We start from the raw sequence: 18,210 nt of genomic DNA on the forward strand, positions 1-18,210 counted from the left end.
GTGGGAGGAGCCATAGTGCTTAATTATTTCATTGATGTTTACATCCTGCCTTCTTTGCCTTGACTGTAATGTAACCAATGGAGAAAATGTATCTTAAACTGTTAATAGTAGCCTAATCATGTTAAGAATGTTATCTAGGTATGGAGATACTAAAGGCACAGCTCAACCAATTTAATAATAAGTCCTGGCTTGAGATTGAGAAACTGCAGGTGTATTCAGCCTACACAGTGAAATATTGGATCATGCGCAATCCATGAGGGCAGCTTCCACGAAGATTGGGAGCTGGTGCGCGCGGAGCAAACGGTCTTTTATCAGGCGAGCGCAACCCACTGTTTTTACGCTCAACCTGCGTTATCAGCAGTGCACGTGGTCATGTCTCTGGGTGTCAGATAAGCTGGATGTTGCGACCCAAAGCAACCCGCCTTCTACAGCCCCAGGGGAAAAAAAACATTATTGTTTGGCATCATCCTGTCCGTTAATCTGCCACAAACTGACCAGCTATTTACTCAACTACACTATTTACTCAACTGGACACCAGCATCGATCTTGACAAGGGATGTTTTGGAAGTCTGACATTTGCCTCCATAAATAATTCAATGCAACATAGTCCAACAAGGTTGTCAGTTAGTCTTCTGGTGGGTAACAGGAAAGCACATGAGGAGGACAATGGGTTAGAGAATGGAAGTGTGGTTTTCAACGTGGTTACAAACAAGGATGTGGTATGTTCAGCTATAAATTAGGCAACATGCCATCAAATAAAAACGTAATGTGTGTGTGTGTTTGTAATAACCTGGTGATTTCACAGAAACAAACTAAACAATTCCCTTTTACAATACTTATTATCTTTATTTTTTGTAAACAAATGTCAATACATTTCAGTTGGCAAAGATTTTTTATACACTTTTTAAAAGACATGGATTCCCAAATCTCATCCCATCTCACAAAATACAAGGATATCAACAGTACTTTTCTGCCACTTTGGCAAATCCACTGTATGAGACTGAATGTGACATACACAAATGCATTACAACAATTTTTAAAGGTAAAAACGTTTCAGAAATCTCAGATCTCAAAGTAGACTGATTTGACTCAACAACAGTGTTACATTTATGAGTCTAAACAGTTGCTGTGTGGGGTGAATATAACACATAAATATGTAGGCACATGCTTTTAGCTTCCACCCCCTAAAAGGCATTAATGCTCTGTGAATGAGATCCAGTGTGTATCTTTAAACTTCAGTGTATTACTAAAACAAACAAGCCTTTGCTTGAGCTGAACACACAGGAGTGCAATAGTGTCCCACCAATATTACAGAGAAACATGCTCCACATGCCTCGCACAATCTGTGAGTTAAAAACCGTCATAAAGCAATGTATCTTTGGCACCGCACACACAGGACACGGAAACACATGTGCTGCTCTTCCTGAAACAAGAACAGGTTACCAAGTAAATATGTAGTGTTAATTCAGTGTGTACCGATCGCTGACCGTGGAACAGCAAAAAAAAAAAGTTGTCTGTGTTCTATGACTTTTTTTGTGTTGGGTGATTATTTTCTGATTGCCAATCGAAATTCAAGAGGGTTATAGCCAATACAGGGCTCCATAAACAGGGCAGCTGAGCGATGAAAACACCTCCCCTCTGAAGAGCGTGTGAGGCAGTCATCACTGTCACTGGGGCAGTGTGACTCCTGGTGTTAAGAGAGAAGCCACAGACACATACAATTTGCACATGAAATTCAGACACACTTGCATGTGTCTCCAGCTTTTAGAACTATGCGACAAAATCGAGATAACGCTTTCAAAAAGAGATGAATATAAAGAAGTCAACTAAGGCAATATGCAATCATACACATTCCACTATTACGATTACACACACACACACAACAACAACAACAAGTTGACATACCACATCCACTGAGATGAAACCACTAAAAAGAATTGTGCATCTTCATTATGATTTAATTGCAGTCCGCCGATGTATAGCTAGCTTTCTCACAGCTGTCACGCACAGCAATAGACATTTCTGCGTCAATGCCACAATGTTGGTCTGAAAAAACAAAGTGTTAACAAAGACTGCAAACAACGGTGGTGAGGTTATTTTGTATCTTCCTTTTGTAACCATGCGGGGTGATATGATACACAAGGTAAGGGACGGACGGACGGGGTTGGGAGAGGCCAAACGAACGCCACGGAAAGAGAGAAGCTGAGGTGGCTCTGGGTAGATAGGGACACGCAGACACAATTCAGCGCATGGCTGAGATAAGAGCATGCCACGGCAGCGGTGGCACCAGATGACTCCTCCGACACTGAACTGACTGACATGGGGACAAGGGCGCACAATAAGCAATCTGAACTTGGTTCAACTTCCAGGGCATTACACAATGTGCTAACGGCGCTGGATGTTTTTCTCCATTGTACTGAAATGAGCGCTTGACATTGGTACTTGGCAACGACAACTTTGTTTAAACTCATTTTTGAGTCTGGAGTAAACTCAATTTGCTTTGCCACTGATTACCTAGCTCAATGGCACCCTTCCGGCAATGGACAAGCATTTGATTAAGATAAACTATATTTCATTCCCTACCTCTCCCTTTCTTATAGCATATCAGCTGTGTCTAGTAGATTGCTGTGGCAAGTGTGAAGTGTAAATACACCTTCAGTGCAAGCATTCATTAAAACTGACAATAAGAGCAACGCACGGGTCACAGAATTTAGAATGTCATTCACTGATTTGTCGATACATAGTATGTGATGATTTTAGAGATGAGTATTTGTATGGGTCTGTGACCCCACTGTTTGTACTTGGTCTTTTGGTCACTGTTTGTACATGGTCGGGCAGACATATGATATAATCTAAATGTTGGTCAACTGCGTGGCACGCTGTATGAGTACTGGAGTACCAGCCAATCTCAGCAAGGGGGACTGATGACGTCTTGGGCACGGGGTAAAGCATTGTGGTGGTGGACTTTGTGCGTGTGTATAGGGGTGTGTCCCAAGGTTATCACTATGCTTCTGTTTCAGTGGTTTTTGATGGAGAGGCCTTGTTAAGGGCCAGTAACAAAAGACATGGGGGTGAGTATGTGAGTGTATGCTTTTCCTTCATTTTTAACCCAAACGAGTACTTATGCTGGGTGTGGGTAAAGTTATGTTTGCATTTATGAGGGAATGAGTTATCTTTCCAAGGAGATCTCCCACCAGGATTATAGTGATTTTGAGAATGACTATATCAACAGATTGTGTTTGTACTGTACACTGATAAAGCAGCCTGCCACTCAGAAACGATGGAGATTGGGGTAGGGGTCTGTGTATGGGCGTGGAGTGGGTCTGACACACAGATCAGCAGGCACAGTTGCCCTGGTTCTCAGAGGGGGTCTCGTGCAGGCTGGTGTCATGGTGGTTGTTGGGTTGCGCCCTCTCGCCCTCGATGCTCTCGTTCATCTTTTCGCAGATCACATCCACCAGGCGCTCAAAGACCTGCTTCACGTTGATGTTGTCCTTGGCACTGGCCTCGAAGAACTGGAATCCTAGAGAGAGGAGGGGAGGAGAGGTGATGACAACCGGCAGATAGACAGATAAAGAAACACAGACTGACCGACATGCAAATGAGAAATCCAATGAGGAAGACTGACCATTGGTGGTACAGTTCTTGCCCTACAAAGCAAAAAGGCAGTAACTGCCAACTGAAACTTTCCTTAGGCTGGAAAGTTATCCTGCTGTCCAGCCTAAGTAGTTGTTGGTGAATTATTGGACATGTGGAGGTTTTGTTACTTTACTTTAACTTATTTTTGGTAAATATCAATCTTAATAACAAGTTGAATGTTATGACAATCATAATTTAAAAAAAAATAGACCAAAAACGCAGTTACTGCCTTCTTGCTTTGTAGGGCATAGTTCTGGCAGAGCTCAGTGCATTGTTGTTACTTAATACTACAGTTGCCACACTTGTGCTCTGTTAATTACACTTTGAGCTGTAGCAGCCACTCCACTTAATGTCTACATTACCACCTTGAACATTAAGTTTTGCTACCCAACCGGTATCATTATCCTTTACTCAACAAACAATGACCAAGGCGTACAGTAATTGCGAGAGCAATGTTTACCTAGCTCATCAGCCAGCCGCTGGCTGTCTTCTGTGGGGATTAGGCGGTCATCCTCCAGGTCACATTTATTCCCAACCAGGATCACTTGGGCGTTGTCCCACGAGTACGTCTTAATCTGGGTAGCCCTGTGGGAGAAAGCCCTCGCTGTCAAACACACCCACACACACACAAACACCTTCGACTAGTGTCTCTCAGAGACTGCAGCAAGGATACAATGACTGGTCTCAATGAGTAAAGTCTTAAATAGCTGGGTTAAGATCATTAAATTGGGGCTTTACCCCAAAAAAAGATTTTAAAAAATCAACTTGCTTGTGTGTTGGGTTCTCTTGTGAATAATGTAAAAAGCTTAGCACAGCATACACAGCAGCAGTGCTGGTAAAAGAGATGACAGGAAGGGAGATGACCAATGAGCCTCACTCACCAGTCCTGCACGGCGCTGAAGGACTCCTGGTTGGTGATGTCATACATGAGCAGGAAGCCCATAGCTCCTCGGTAATAGGCCGTGGTGATGGTGCGATACCTCTCCTGTCCTGCCGTGTCCTGTTAAGATGGATGCATACACACAGCCAGATGAATGCAAAGAAGCATAACGTTATGTGCTATTAGGCAATAACAAGTAACAGGGAAAATGTGGTCACAGCAGCAGGCACTTAATACAACCACATGGGGGCAGTATGTTCCATACTGAATTGAACACAGTTCTAAGTATGCCATATTACTCTTAAGATTAATCTATAAAGGGCATTTCTCAGTCTCATTTTAAACATCACTGATTATTCTCTGTTGAGAGAAGAGATGCAGCCCCTGCTGTGTCAAATCACACCTGATCTACAGACAGTTTACCAATCTTAATTTATCAGGTAGCATCTTAATTTATTAGGTAGAGATAGCAATTCAAAGTAGTGCTACAATCACAACCAAGGCTATGGTAGCCACCACAGAGCATAAATTAGAGGTGCAAGAGTGTAAATGTCAATCAATGATAAAAAGAAGAGAAAAAAAAACAAGCAGGTGAGCAGAGTGTGGTCATGGCAACCCTCCCTTGCTAACAAATGTCTCCTGGTTACCTGGTCTGGGCCCATCATTTGCATGGAGGGCCTTGACATCAGTGAATGAGCAGGGGAGAGGGGGGTTACCCAGGTAACAGCTGGGCCACTAGAACCAATGAATGTCCCATTAGTGCTTTGATAGACTGCGGATGTCAGGATGAGCTGGCCGCTACAGATTTAGGCATGACATAGAGGCAGCTCCTTCAGAGATGAACATGAAAACCAAGTGGCTTTGTGTTGGTGTGTGTGTGTGTGTGTGTGTGTGTGTGTGTGTGTGTGTGTGTGTGTGTGTGTGTGTGTGTGTGTGTGTGTGTATGTGTGTGTGTAGACAATAGTATGTGCCCCATGAGTAACTGTGTGTGCTTTATACTGTATGATTAGGCACAGATGACACATCAGAATTTCTAATGAACACCTACTTAGTATTCCTGTTCAGAGAGGTAGAGAGCAACTCCTACTGAATACACTGGAGGGCCAAAAGGAATGTACTTTCCAGCCGAAAGGAAGAAGCCTATTCACCATCTGCCTGATCCTGATAGCCATCAGCCGCATGTGCTGCATGTCAACCAACATTACCCTGACGCAGAGCAGGAAATGACTGGGTGTTGTTGTAACAGAGGAGAGAATGAGAGGAGTGCCATAGTAAATGTGTGTCAGTGTAAGTAGTGGTTTCATTTGAATATATTTGTGACGTACAGTATACCATTAAAAAATTGTAAGCTGCCTTTAGAATCGTTTTAGCATTGTTATGACCACTTGTGTGTCTCACTCTCTTTATTCGACAGAGGCCAAAGACTGGACCAAGGGGAGTATATGTGTTTGTGGTTTTTTTTATTATTATATTACCATGTACATACAGTATGTCCAGTATTTTCTGGTAGTATTGTAATGGAAGGAGTGAGATGTACAGTATATGTGGTCCTTTAGAATTGCTAAAGCTAAACATGTAAGGTGACCTTTGCTCACTATTAGTGTTCTATATTATTGGCAACCATGGTAAATGGTTTAGTAGTAAAAGTAAAAATGTAGTAAAAATGTGTAACGGTTTGGATGAATCCATCATCCCCATTGGGAAGGCTACAACCAACACATGGCTGGGAGGCACACAAACCCCCACATACAATGGGCTGACACACACCAGGTGTCGGGGACGAGGTGTGTCACTACTCTACAGATTACACTTTCATACACTGTTTGCTTTCAACACACACACACACACACACACACACACACACACACACACACACGATTGGTCTACTCTGAGGGACAACTGCATTCATAACGTTTAGAGCATTATATGTGAAAGTTTAGAGCTTGGAAGCAGGCTACACCATCTGAGTGGTTTCTAGTAATGCTTCGTCCTGACTCCTCCATCCCACACACACACACACACACACACACACACACACACACACACACACACACACACACACACACACACACACACACACACACACACACACACACACACACACACACACACACACACACACACACACACACACACACACACACACAAAGTCAATTATTAACTGACATTAGCTAGCTCAGTTAGTCCTGACTCCTAGTTTGACCTAAGCGTTCCATGCCTCAAGGAGTATCTCAGCCAAATGAGATGATTTACTTTTGCCAGTGCACTGTTGCTATATTCCTCTTCGTTTCCCATGACAACATCTTCTAATATTTGGAGAGGACTAATATCTTAATCATATTTTGCTCTTTTTGATTCATGATCTTGATAAAGCACTGCTGGGTGTGCCAACACACTAATCAACCCACTGAATCATAGAAGCTACTGACACCTACATCCATTACTTATACATGATTTTCAAATGTCAAATGGACAAGTTGGCACCTACATTAGCTTCGGTAAAACTTTTAAGTAGAGTGGCAGAATTCATTTTCTCCAGACCTTCTGGCTTAGGATCAGAGTTATTTTGCACACAAGGGCAAGACCAAAAATCAAGTGAAGCCTTTTACCAGGAAATGGAGAGAAAAGTGTCAAACTGACTGTTACACACACACTGTTAACGTGCAGTCTTACACAGTAGATGGAGGACACTTCACAGCTTGGCAGCAGCTGAGAGGCTGCGAGGACGAAAACTTCCTCTTTTGGGTCTGTGAACTGTACCGCACACCGTGACATGGGCTTGTGTGCCTAATTATTCAGAAATTACGGTGTGGTGCCAACTGAAATGGTGTGTGTCGTCGTGGAAACTGGAGCTGCCTGTCTACACCACCCCTCACATCAGGAACAAGGAACTGATGGCTATGGCACGAGAAGAGCGTGGGAATGGGGCAGGAGCCAAGCACAACATAGAGAGAGTTAACAAGTCAGATGTGGTCCTGAAAGTTGTTCCTCATATTAATATGTGGGTGAGAAGAACCACAAAGACAGCTATAATATCTCCAAGCAGCACTCCTTGCTGACTACATATACTAAATGCTGCTGAGTAGCTTGACTGAGGTGACTTTTTTCCTACTACTTGCGCCCTGCTCAACAGATCTGCAGGCTTCCTCATTCAACCCCAGGAAGATAGGTTGCTAGATCCAGTAGCTGTTGGGGAACGGAACTTGCCTCAGAGGTCAACGTACGCTACTGGTTTGTGTAGTGTGTGTTGTGTAGTGTGTGTGTGTGTGTGTGTGTGTGTGTGTGTGTGTGTGTGTGTGTGTGTGTGTGTGTGTGTGTGTGTGTGTGTGTGTGTGTGTGTGTGTGTGTGTGTGTGTGTGTGTAGTGTGTGTATGGGGTAGGTTAGGGGTCCATCTGCAAACGCCCTGTGGGAGCATGCTCATACTCCATCGCTCACTCACCCAGATCTGCAGCTTGATCCTCTTGTTGTTGCGGAACACGGTCTTGACCTTGAAGTCGATGCCCACCGTGCTGACGAAGGCCGAGGTGAAGGAGTCGTCGGCGTAGCGGAACAGGAAGCTGGTCTTGCCCACGCTGCTGTTGCCGATGATCAGCAGCTTGAACATGTAGTCGAAGTTCTGGTCAGCCGCATCCTTTTGCGATGGCTGCTGCACGCGGGAGTCATTCACTGACGCCATCTAATGGAGAGGGGCAGTTAAGGGCTATGAGCCTCTGTCCAGGCAGTCCGAGGCAACACTGGCTGGACACTACAGCAACACAAATATGACTATTTCCACAGAGTGGAGCAAAATGAAGACACACCATTATCAAATGAGGTGATGATGCCCTTAGGACCTTTAAATGCTTCCTCTGGACTGGAAATGGGTACCTGACAAAAATACAAATACTATCAAAACCTTGACCAACTAAGGATATTGGTTCTATGAGTTTCACTTTATGTGAAAGTTATTCACATAGAGATAAAGATGAAATGAGATGTAGAGATGTAGCAGGTAGATGAGGGATTATGTCATGCTCGCATGTGACAGATATGCGATAGCAAAAAGTGTAGATACTGGTCAAACAAGCTCTGCTTCACCCGACTTCACCCTTACAATTGTAACTATGCAGGAAATATGACTATTTCCTGGTCACAGTATATAGAGAAATGAAGTCACATCCATATTATAAGAAATACAGTAATATTCTAACAACAAATCATGTCTAGAAAGGATAGGTTTCCCTTGTGTGTACTAGTGAGGATATTCATTTCATTAAAAAAAAAAAAAACTGCTAGGAAAAAAGGATTGAATTACTAAATCAATGAATGTTTGACAGCAACAATGACTGGCCTTTAAAGTTCACACTGCCAGGCTCTTGCCTCATCATCTGCCGTGTGGTGTCACGTTACACATTACACTGAATAGAGTGGAACCCTCCAGCATCACGCACGTCCCAGAGGTGAGACGCTGACAGGCACGGCGCCCAGGAGAAAAGAACGGAGAGAGAGACAGACAGGGGCTGAGAGAAAGAAAGGATCTGGAGACAGAGAGGGGGAAAGGAGGAAAGTGAGACCCGGCAGGGGAATAACAGGGGAAGATATACAGGGAGAGTGAGACAGCGATGGGGAGTGGCACAGACCAAATTAGAGACAGACAGGGAGAGAGAGGGAGAGAGAGGGAGAGAGAGGGAGAGAGAGAAAGAGGGAGAGAGAGAGAGAGAGAGAGAGAGAGAGAGAGAGAGAGAGAGAGAGAGAGAGAGAGCCTGCCCTCCTGATGGCAGCTGATCAATCACAGGCACATGGCAGCACTTCCCTCTAAAAGGGAAGGGATGCGTCGCCGTGGAGACCGGCCTGGAACAAAGGCCCCAGACCCATTAGAGCGTTGGCCCTGTATGCCAAACAGGGCTCACCTCCAGAGCAGCGGCTATTACACACAACACAAGGAGGCAATTGCTATTGTCCAGGAGAGGAGAAGCCCTTGTTACAGCTACCATCCCTTCAGATCTATGTGTGTCTGACTGGATATGTCCATGCGATATCTAAAACATCTCTGTTTTTTGTACAAAAGAGAGCAAAGCAGTGCTAAGGACAAAGTCACCAACCGGCTTGTTAAAATAGTTATACAAAGAGTCAAGAGATTAAAGAGTCAGCAGTACATTGCAGTATTTTGGGTCCTGGAAAGATGCGGCTCCCTCGTCCAATGAGCCTTTGGAGTAAGAGGGGCCCAGTAAATCAACTTTCATCCAGTGACAAGCCACTGATAGCAATCAGGACCGGATCAAATCAATAGCAGAAACACAAGGCCAGGCCCTTAGGCATCGATGAGAATATACTGCTTCAAAGATTTGTCCAAATGGCCTCTGTTTTGACTGCAGTCGGAACATTATGTTGTTCTCTTCTGTCTACCAGAAAAACGTAAGCCTTCTGCAAAGCCCAGTCACATGTCTGACGTGTACAGGCTGCAGCTGTTACAGAATGCTCTGGGGTAGATCAAAGTGAGTTAAAACACAGCCTACTGAACTTTTTTTTAAAAATCAGTCAAATGACTTTAACACCTTGCATTTTCTGCAGGTGTTTTGTGTGGAACAACCTTCCCATTAGATGTTGCTCCTCCACTAGACCAAACAGATGGCATATGTCTTGTGAAAATTAAAATCATAAAGAGAACCATAAAACCCTGTTTTAATTAGGCGCTCCCCGTTTACTGCCGAGAGAGGCTCTGCCCAGCAGCTGCCCTGTATGCCATTCTCAGCAGCCCAAACAAGCAGTCCATTAAAGAACAAGAGTCTCATAGGCCTAGGTAAACTGAATTTAGCCACATGAGTAGAAATATACTGTAGGCTAAGAGCTTTTTCATGGAGCCAAATAAAAGCCCGTTTTGTGGTGTATAGCACACGTTACACACATTGTCTCTGGCACCAGGCTCTCATTCAGACACTAACTAAATTGAGGGGGTGAAAGGTTATAATTTCATGATTGCTGGAAAATCGTTATTAGCTCAAGGGAAAGCTGACTCACATGCACAGTGCTTGTTGCCTGAAGTCACCGGTAGAACGATATCATTACTATTGATCAGGTTTGTGGCACTGTTCTGTTCTTTGTTTTGGAAAGAGGTGGTTGATGACACGAAACTAATGCTGGAATATAAGGAATACTGGCAGGCTACGGTTTTTGGATGAACTGTAAACCCTATTACACAAACAATGATATGGAAAACAAGATTTCAGGCCCACTGTAAAGTAGCAAATCTCATCAGACATTTACTGACCACTGAAGAGGACCAAAGGTATACCACACAAATCTAATGAACTGATAGGACATGGACCATTCGAGGAAGTTGCTGACTGCACCACCATAGGCTTTTGCAACTTCATTTCCATAGCATAGCTTAAGTGGGAACTACCGATCATCCATCAATTTCACCTGACACACGCACCTCGATTTGAAAAGCGTTTGTAAGCTACAGGCGCACGCACCATATGGACAATTTTCTCGTATTTCCTGGAAGATCAGAAGAATCCTCAAAAATATAAACACGCCCAGTAACCAACAGCGCACAAAGATTTCGATTGAATACAAATACAAACGAGTAAGGGACTAAAAGTGCAGGAAAATACGGAAATAAGTCACCAACCTTGAAATCAACTGTTCTTCTATCGTCTCCTGTCCCTTCGACGACCACAGTCTATTTCCGACAGAGAAAAAAACTTTTTACTATTGTTGTACGCTATCCTACGATTTGCTTTAGCAGCGCCGTCTAACAACGGACTTGAACAGTGATCCCGGATCTTGTCTGTGTACTAAGGAGTAGCCAGTTTGAGAGAAAACAGAGCAGTTCCCTTGTTGCCCGGGACTCTGTGTGTGAATGCTTTGCTGGCCCTCTCTTGGAAGGTGTTTCAGTGACGCGTGGTTGCGCGCGGTTAGGAACACACAGACGCACGCACGCAGAGTAAACCTGTTCCTCGTTCTATTTTGTCTTGTAGGATAGCCTACCGGTCTTAATAATCTTAAAAAAAAAAAAAAAACTTCCCGACGCTTATTTTGAATGCCATTTTAATTTGAAATGCAGTATTTCCGCATACGAATCATGTACATTTAGCTGTCAGCTAAAGTCTGTTAACATTCCTTCCAGTCACATAACCATTGACACTTCCGCAGAACAATCTATCTTGACTTTGTTCATTGTATTCTAGCAACAGGATTTTTTGAAGGAAGCAGTGTGTTGTGAGTTATTTGTAAAGAATGCAGGTCCAGTTCCTTAAAGTGTCCCCTCCCTCTCTGAAACTTCTGGAATTCATATACCATAAGTGCCAATGGGTGACAACACAAAACAAGGGTATCTAACTGCATTTAAAAGAGCCACATAATGTCTTGGTGAATACTGGATTGACTTCACATCATCCTGTATGAACCTGGCACAACTCTCATCTTCACCAACCATCCCAGCAGTGCTACTCCCCGGACCTTTTACTGTGACTGATGGATGTGCATTGACTGGAGAACTGGTGGGCTGGGGGCATTCAAGTGTGTCTTAAAAGTGTAACACCTCACAGATCTATCCTAATTCTTTGGAGTTCTCCTGTTTCTTAAGTCTCCTCTACTACTCTCCCTCCAAGTGTATTTCCAGCCAGTTCTTCATTAGGCCTGCATGCTGTGGCTTAATTAGAGGACTGCTCTTGGACCATCCAACTCTGCACCCAGAAAAAGCCTTCAGCATGCCAAATACTCCATTTGCGTACCACTTATTCCATTGAAAGGCTCCCGCATCAACTAAACATTACTGCACAACTACCACCAACTGTCGGGAACCCTCCACTCTGCCTTCCGACCATCAGCCAATGGGTTCAAACAGTGATTTTGTGTGTTTCTGATGAGAACAAGTGTCATGGTCATCGGCCAGAGCCTGCTTTGCAGCTGTGAGAAATGGCAACAGCAATAGGAATAAGCCAAAAAAACATTATTTGAAGTGCTGGTAATCTAAAAAAATCTTGCTTAATATTCTGCACTTGAGAAGTCATGAGCAAGATGCATTGCACATGTTTTGTTGGATCTCAAATACAGTATGTACTTGCACATGAATAGTTTCCAATCAGAAATATTGTTCTGTGCAGTCCTGTTTTATAGGATGCAGTATATTTCTAAAGTAATAGTGTTCTTTAGTAGAACTCAACTCAGCCTTTTAATATCACAGTCGGTTGTACACATGGCATTAAAATGACAGTGTGAGCAAGGGGCTGAAGAGGCCTCAGACCCTCTGTTGTTGGTTAGCGGACACCCAATGAAAGAAAGAGTAGCTAGCTTGAGGCATAGTTTATCTATTTTTTCCCCCTCAAAACTAAAAAAAGTCTGATGTCTAGGTGTTTTGGTGTCCTGGGAATCATTGACCAAAATTTCAGGAAGTTGGGGGTGGGTGTACCTCCCTATATGAACACTTAGTCATATAACAGCACATATTTAGGGCTAAATAACTCAGAGAAGTATAAAAGCTACTTTTCAAACAGCCATTGATAACAGTGGCAAACAGCGGATAGTGCCAAAGCCCCACATAGTGTAGGCCCTTTCATAGAGTGCCCCCTGGTGCCTGAGTAACAATGCATCACTGTATTGCCAGCATTTCATAAAACCATGCACATCCACACAGCCAACACAGAGTATACATATTTGTTAATATTTTATTGCAAAAAAGCTGAACAGCTCATCTAGACACTGACATGTGTTATTCGCGAGGAATCCAAAATAGGATTTATTAAGATTAGTTTCAAGACCACTCTCAACTAGCCTATAACATGCATCCATGCTTATGATGTACAAAACTTGAAAGTATTGGAAATAGAAAAATACTTAATGGCTTCATCATGAAGATAAAAAGCTACAAGCTCATTTCCCTGGGATTCTATGTTTTTTTTTTTTTTACAGCAGTACATTTCACACAGCTTCAAATACAACAGCTGTGTGACTACATACATGACTGTGTGTTCCTTCACTGCCAATTGAATACCACTCAGAAGTTCACATGTCAAGGATTGTTTGAACGTGGGTAGAAGGAGATCTGTAGCCACATTTACATGGACAGTTTTTTTTTTTTGTCATTCTGATGAAACTATTCCGATTCAAAAACATGAGGGTTCAAATGGTCTGCAGCTGCAGCGCCAAATACACCAAGTTGGTTGTGGTGCAGATGAAGCCCACCAAATTGCAGAGGTTCGAGAGGCCATGGAAACGAAAGAAAGTCTTTCTGAGGGCTTGGTATTTGGGATCCTGCTCACGTAGCTTGGTGTAGCCTTCCTTATTGGCGCTCAGGCCAATACCGTTCCCTAGGCCATGTTCCTCCTCGATGGCGTGCATCTCAAACATGGCCACTGTAGCATCTGGACCGAACCAGTGTGCGTTCATACCAGCCATGATCAAAGCCACAAAGAAAAATGCCATCTGTGGAAGAGGAGAAATGTGTACAGGTATTTATGGACTTATGCCATGCAGAGGACCAAATTCTGAACAATTTATTCAGCTATCTTTCTGACATAGGGAACTGGCTACAGCATGCAGTAGGCTATAGGTGCTTCTCAACATGCCTCCTCAATCCTCTATGCTCAATCCTCGAGGGGCGTTCCCACTGATCTATAACTAACACTGGATAGACTATCCCATTGTGGCCGCCCCATCATGTAGATCAGTGAGGATCAAGGCCCGAGGAGCGAGGGAGGATGTATAAAAGCCCAAATGAGAGGCACCCCTTATTAACTTGCACAAGTGAAATTGGAATTCTGGGATCACCATGGTGCTTACCTGTACACCTTCATGCCAGTCCAGTAGTTCTCTCGGGTGGTAAACTGCATATACTGCTAGGTTTATAAAGTTGCCTCCCAGAAGACAGAAGAAATAGACAGGGAATAACTTACTCTGCACAAGGCCAAAGGTGTGTAGTGTTACCTGAGAAACCAATACAAAGCCTGAGGATCAGACAGAGAGAGAGAGAGAGAGAGCAAGAGCGAGAGAGAGAGAGAGAGAGAGCAAGAGCGAGAGAGAGAGCAAGAGTGAGAGAGAGAGATGCCACTTTGTTATTAGGAAAACATCATTCACAAAGAGCAGGTACATGCTTTCAAACATCATGCAATCCTTACCCCCTATGAACGACACCCACACCTGCATCCCCCAGGTGAAAGAGATCACCAACAAGTGAAGCACTTTAACAAGGTCTGTGGGGTCCCCTTCAGTAGCCATGGCAAACTGACTGAAAGGAAATGAGAATTATTCTATTGAAACAACTGTCACTGCAACTGGAGGCCGCAGGGCTTAGCCTAGACACTGGCCCATGCCTACTCTCACAGCTATCGTTACTCAAGATGTCACTGTGCAACCTTGATAAGATATAGGCCTATCTGCTCAAATTACGCAGCCAGTCTCCACGAACCAATTTGTTCGAATCCCAAGAGACCACTCAATTCTATTTTAATAGGCTTCAAGCTGTTCAAGCTCTGTCATTATAATGGCAAACGAAAGCAATTATTAGCTTACATAAAATGGTTAACCAATAGGCCTGTAGCTAAACAGCAACGACATGTTACACAAGTTATGTTCCAAACTCCTGGTGTGCCTTTATCATTATAGATTATGATAATGATAAATTGTGTAGCCTAGCCGGTTTTTTAAACTGATAAGCCTACCTTACGTGCTCCAAATGAACTAAGCTTGAACTTGGGCAGGCGTTGATCTCGGGTCCGCTTTGGATACTAGTAACGAAACCTCAAAGTGAAAATGTGTTCCTTGTTAAACCACGCCCTCCAAAAGCCAACCGCAAATCACAATTTCCCTTTAGAAACATTCAAGCCAATCATCTCTGAGAACACAAAGGTTCCCTAAGAACGTCCCTGTTATTATGACACAACATTCAACATGTATGTTGAATGGCAGTTACAATGTAACACCGTCCCCTATTTACTGATGTGTTAACGATCGTTTGAGAGCCATGGATGAAGAAAGCGGAATGGTATAAGTAACAGTACTGAGTGCTCATGTGCTTTGTTCATTAGGCTATCTAGTTATTTAAAAGAGCAGGGAAATCATATTCATAAGTTAATTAATCTATTTACTGTTTTAGAGCACATCCAAGTGTCTGCAACCAAGTTGCGCAGGGGGACGACCGTCCGTCCTTGATGAGATGCAAGCTTTGAGGACACAAATTAGTACTCAAGCCTGGGTAATCTCTCTTGGACTGTCATTGCCACTGAGGTGGTCAAATAAGGCCTTAAGTAAAAGAGATCAGACTTTTACTTTTTACGATATCCAGGCTATAATTAGGCCTATTCAGTTTTATTTGAGAATTCACTGTGCTATTTTACATGTGTGTCTTCCCCATTATTTTGTCTTTCTTTAGTGTATCGATTCATTGAACAAAACACTGAGTGCTCTACAGGCTGAAAGCAACCAAAATACAGCTGCAATCACACAAATTCAAGGTTTTTCTCTTTTCCTCTCTAAGTCTTAACCCCCACACCCACACCCATATACACACCCACACTAACTTATTTTTACGTACTGTACACACACACAGACACACACTAACGTCTTTTTACAACGTTGCTGTTTCCTCAGCTGAGTTGTGCAACCTCACCAAACACCTCTCTGGTCAACGGCTGGAGGAGCGCTTCGAGGCCCTTCACTGTGAGGTGTCCTCCGAGCTCCATTACCTGCGCAGCCTTCTGCTTCCCTCCTCCTCCCCTGGGCCCTCCTCGGTCTGCCTGCCATCAAGCTCCAAATCGCACCCTGTAAACCCCCAGAGCCAGGCTGGCCTCAGCCACCTTGCCCAGGAACTCTATCACAGGTAGGCTGTGTGATGGGCAGCAGTAGTTACACCAATTGAAAAATCGAGCCTCGCTTAGAAAATGTAGTTTAGCTTGGTCTTATGACAATGACGATGAAGAAGAAGAAGAAGAAGATGATGATGATGATGATGATGATGATGATGATGGTGACGATGATTATGGTGATGATGATGGTGACGGTGATGACAATTATGTCACCTTCAGACCTATCAACATCCAAATGACAGTCTTCCTTATTAGAGTCTGAAACCTCTTAATGGACATCGTGTTTTGACTGTGTGTGCACACATCTTTTTCTTCTGGACATGCATGCAGTAGACGGATCCTTTGGGAGCAGATAGGAGATCTGAGGGAGGAGATGCATGACATCCAGTACCAGCTCAGCAAGTTGGATTTCTTACATACAGCAGAGCTTTACTCTCATATACTATGTATTGGATAACATAGATGTAACAAGCATCATTATCCTTAATTTAACTTTAGGCAGTGAATGCTTCAGAGTGGATATTAATGTGTTTTCTGGCTTAACCTGAACTTTCTGTCTGTCAGCATTGCTTCCCTATAATAATAAGGCACATAGGCCATATCAACTATCACACGACCTGAGGTCTTGATGAATGTGTTTGTGAGTGTTTGGATCTTACCTGGTGTCACCTTTGTGTGTAGATCATCAACGAGAGGACGTGCAACAGAAGCTGACTGAGAGGTGTTCCAATGACAGAGTAAGAAGCATTGGTTATCATCACTATTGTGAATGGCAATCTGAAACCCATGCAAGCTTTATGTCACCTTGAACCACAGTAGATACAGCACACCTAAATATGGACTCTTTGTGGTGTGGCCTGCAACAGAAATATGTCACCATGTGGGTAATGTTTCCTTCATGTGGTCCACTTTGAAGTAACAGTTTACTGTATTGGGTGGCATTTGCAGTGCATGGAGAGTGTGACTGGCTGCTGTATGGAGAAAGATGAAACACTGCACAGATCACAGGACGGGTAATATGCAGCCTATGAATGCCAACTTGAATGTTTATAATGTGCATCAGTTTGTGTTAGTTGTTAGTGCTCCATGTTGAAAGTAAGGCTGGAATTAGTATGTTAAGAGTTATCTGGTTTATTTCAGGGCTGATATTTCACAACTACAGAAGTCACTTCAGAGAGTAGCCATATCCAAGGGGAAGGCCCCCAAGAAACCTGGTAAGTTGTCATGTTTTCAGATGAAAGGAGGTATTCTACATTGTTGTATAGTTTTCTCATGTTATTCCTCAAGTCCTCCTTGGTCTGTGTGTGTGTGTGTGTGTGTGTGTGTGTGTGTGTGTGTGTGTGTGTTCATCAGGACGGGTGTTCAAACCTAAAACAACCAGATCTCTACTAACAACCTCAGACTCTGAGGAAAGTTCTACTCAACTTGCTGTGACATCATTGAACATAAAAAAGGAAGTGATCCCAACAGCTCGGTATGGCCACTTTTTGCTGATTAATTTTGATTAATTTTGATTCATTCTGTTTGATGAGAAAGCAGAGTTTTCAACCATCTTATTTTGTCTCTTTTGCAGCAGGAAATAGAGCTCTGGATTTCACATCTATCACAGGTCCAACTGAAATACTCCAACATAAAAAAAAACACATGCAGTAAATATCTTAAGTAAAGATTTTGCTTTTTTCATTCAGAAAACAAACCATTACAGATGTACAGTGCATATATTTCTTGGTAAATAATACGTGCATATAATGACCACTAGGTGGCAGTTGGACACCACGTAAGTGAGTCTTGTAGTTTACTCACCTGGAGGGACTTTGATGTCTCTGTAGGTTACTGTAACATAGTAAAAACACAACAAATCCACCTGTTTATTTTTGCTCAGGACCCATGTGAGTGCTAGTCAC

The 18,210-nt window shown here is 43.3% G+C and overlaps 3 protein-coding genes across 5 annotated transcripts; 1 reads left to right on the forward strand and 2 right to left on the reverse strand.

Moving 5' to 3' along the window:
• Positions 1–123: 123 nt before the first annotated feature.
• On the reverse strand, positions 124–11,378 carry rab3db (RAB3D, member RAS oncogene family, b). Of its 2 annotated transcripts, XM_062532029.1 has the most exons (6): positions 11,134–11,378; positions 8,321–8,387; positions 7,960–8,196; positions 4,521–4,639; positions 4,100–4,224; positions 124–3,523 (listed from the first exon to the last, which is right to left on the reverse strand). In XM_062532029.1, exons 2-6 carry the CDS (start codon positions 8,321–8,323, stop codon positions 3,336–3,338), a joined length of 672 nt encoding a protein of 223 aa, XP_062388013.1. In that variant the 5' UTR covers positions 8,324–8,387; positions 11,134–11,378; the 3' UTR covers positions 124–3,335. The 2 variants fall into 2 exon arrangements, with proteins under 2 accessions (XP_062388013.1, XP_062388014.1); XM_062532030.1 differs by lacking the exon at positions 8,321–8,387 and having other exon boundaries at positions 126–3,523.
• Positions 11,379–13,153: 1,775 nt separating this feature from the next.
• Positions 13,154–15,276, reverse strand: tmem205 (transmembrane protein 205). Of its 2 annotated transcripts, none has more exons than XM_062532031.1 (4): positions 15,164–15,276; positions 14,621–14,730; positions 14,286–14,449; positions 13,154–13,928 (listed from the first exon to the last, which is right to left on the reverse strand). In XM_062532031.1, exons 2-4 carry the CDS (start codon positions 14,718–14,720, stop codon positions 13,626–13,628), a joined length of 567 nt encoding a protein of 188 aa, XP_062388015.1. In that variant the 5' UTR covers positions 14,721–14,730; positions 15,164–15,276; the 3' UTR covers positions 13,154–13,625. The 2 variants fall into 2 exon arrangements, with proteins under 2 accessions (XP_062388015.1, XP_062388016.1); XM_062532032.1 differs by having other exon boundaries at positions 14,621–14,726; positions 15,164–15,221.
• A 138-nt stretch (positions 15,277–15,414) lies between these two features.
• Positions 15,415–17,973, forward strand: LOC134076125 (uncharacterized). Its single transcript, XM_062531129.1, has 10 exons — positions 15,415–15,486; positions 15,598–15,696; positions 15,874–15,955; positions 16,092–16,320; positions 16,637–16,704; positions 16,988–17,043; positions 17,255–17,319; positions 17,447–17,520; positions 17,660–17,780; positions 17,880–17,973. Exons 1-10 carry the CDS (start codon positions 15,466–15,468, stop codon positions 17,887–17,889), a joined length of 825 nt encoding a protein of 274 aa, XP_062387113.1. The 5' UTR covers positions 15,415–15,465; the 3' UTR covers positions 17,890–17,973.
• Positions 17,974–18,210: the final 237 nt, after the last annotated feature.

The sequence above is a fragment of the Sardina pilchardus genome, chromosome 3 (assembly GCF_963854185.1).
Source record: "Sardina pilchardus chromosome 3, fSarPil1.1, whole genome shotgun sequence".
Taxonomy (NCBI): Eukaryota; Metazoa; Chordata; class Actinopteri; order Clupeiformes; family Clupeidae; genus Sardina; species Sardina pilchardus.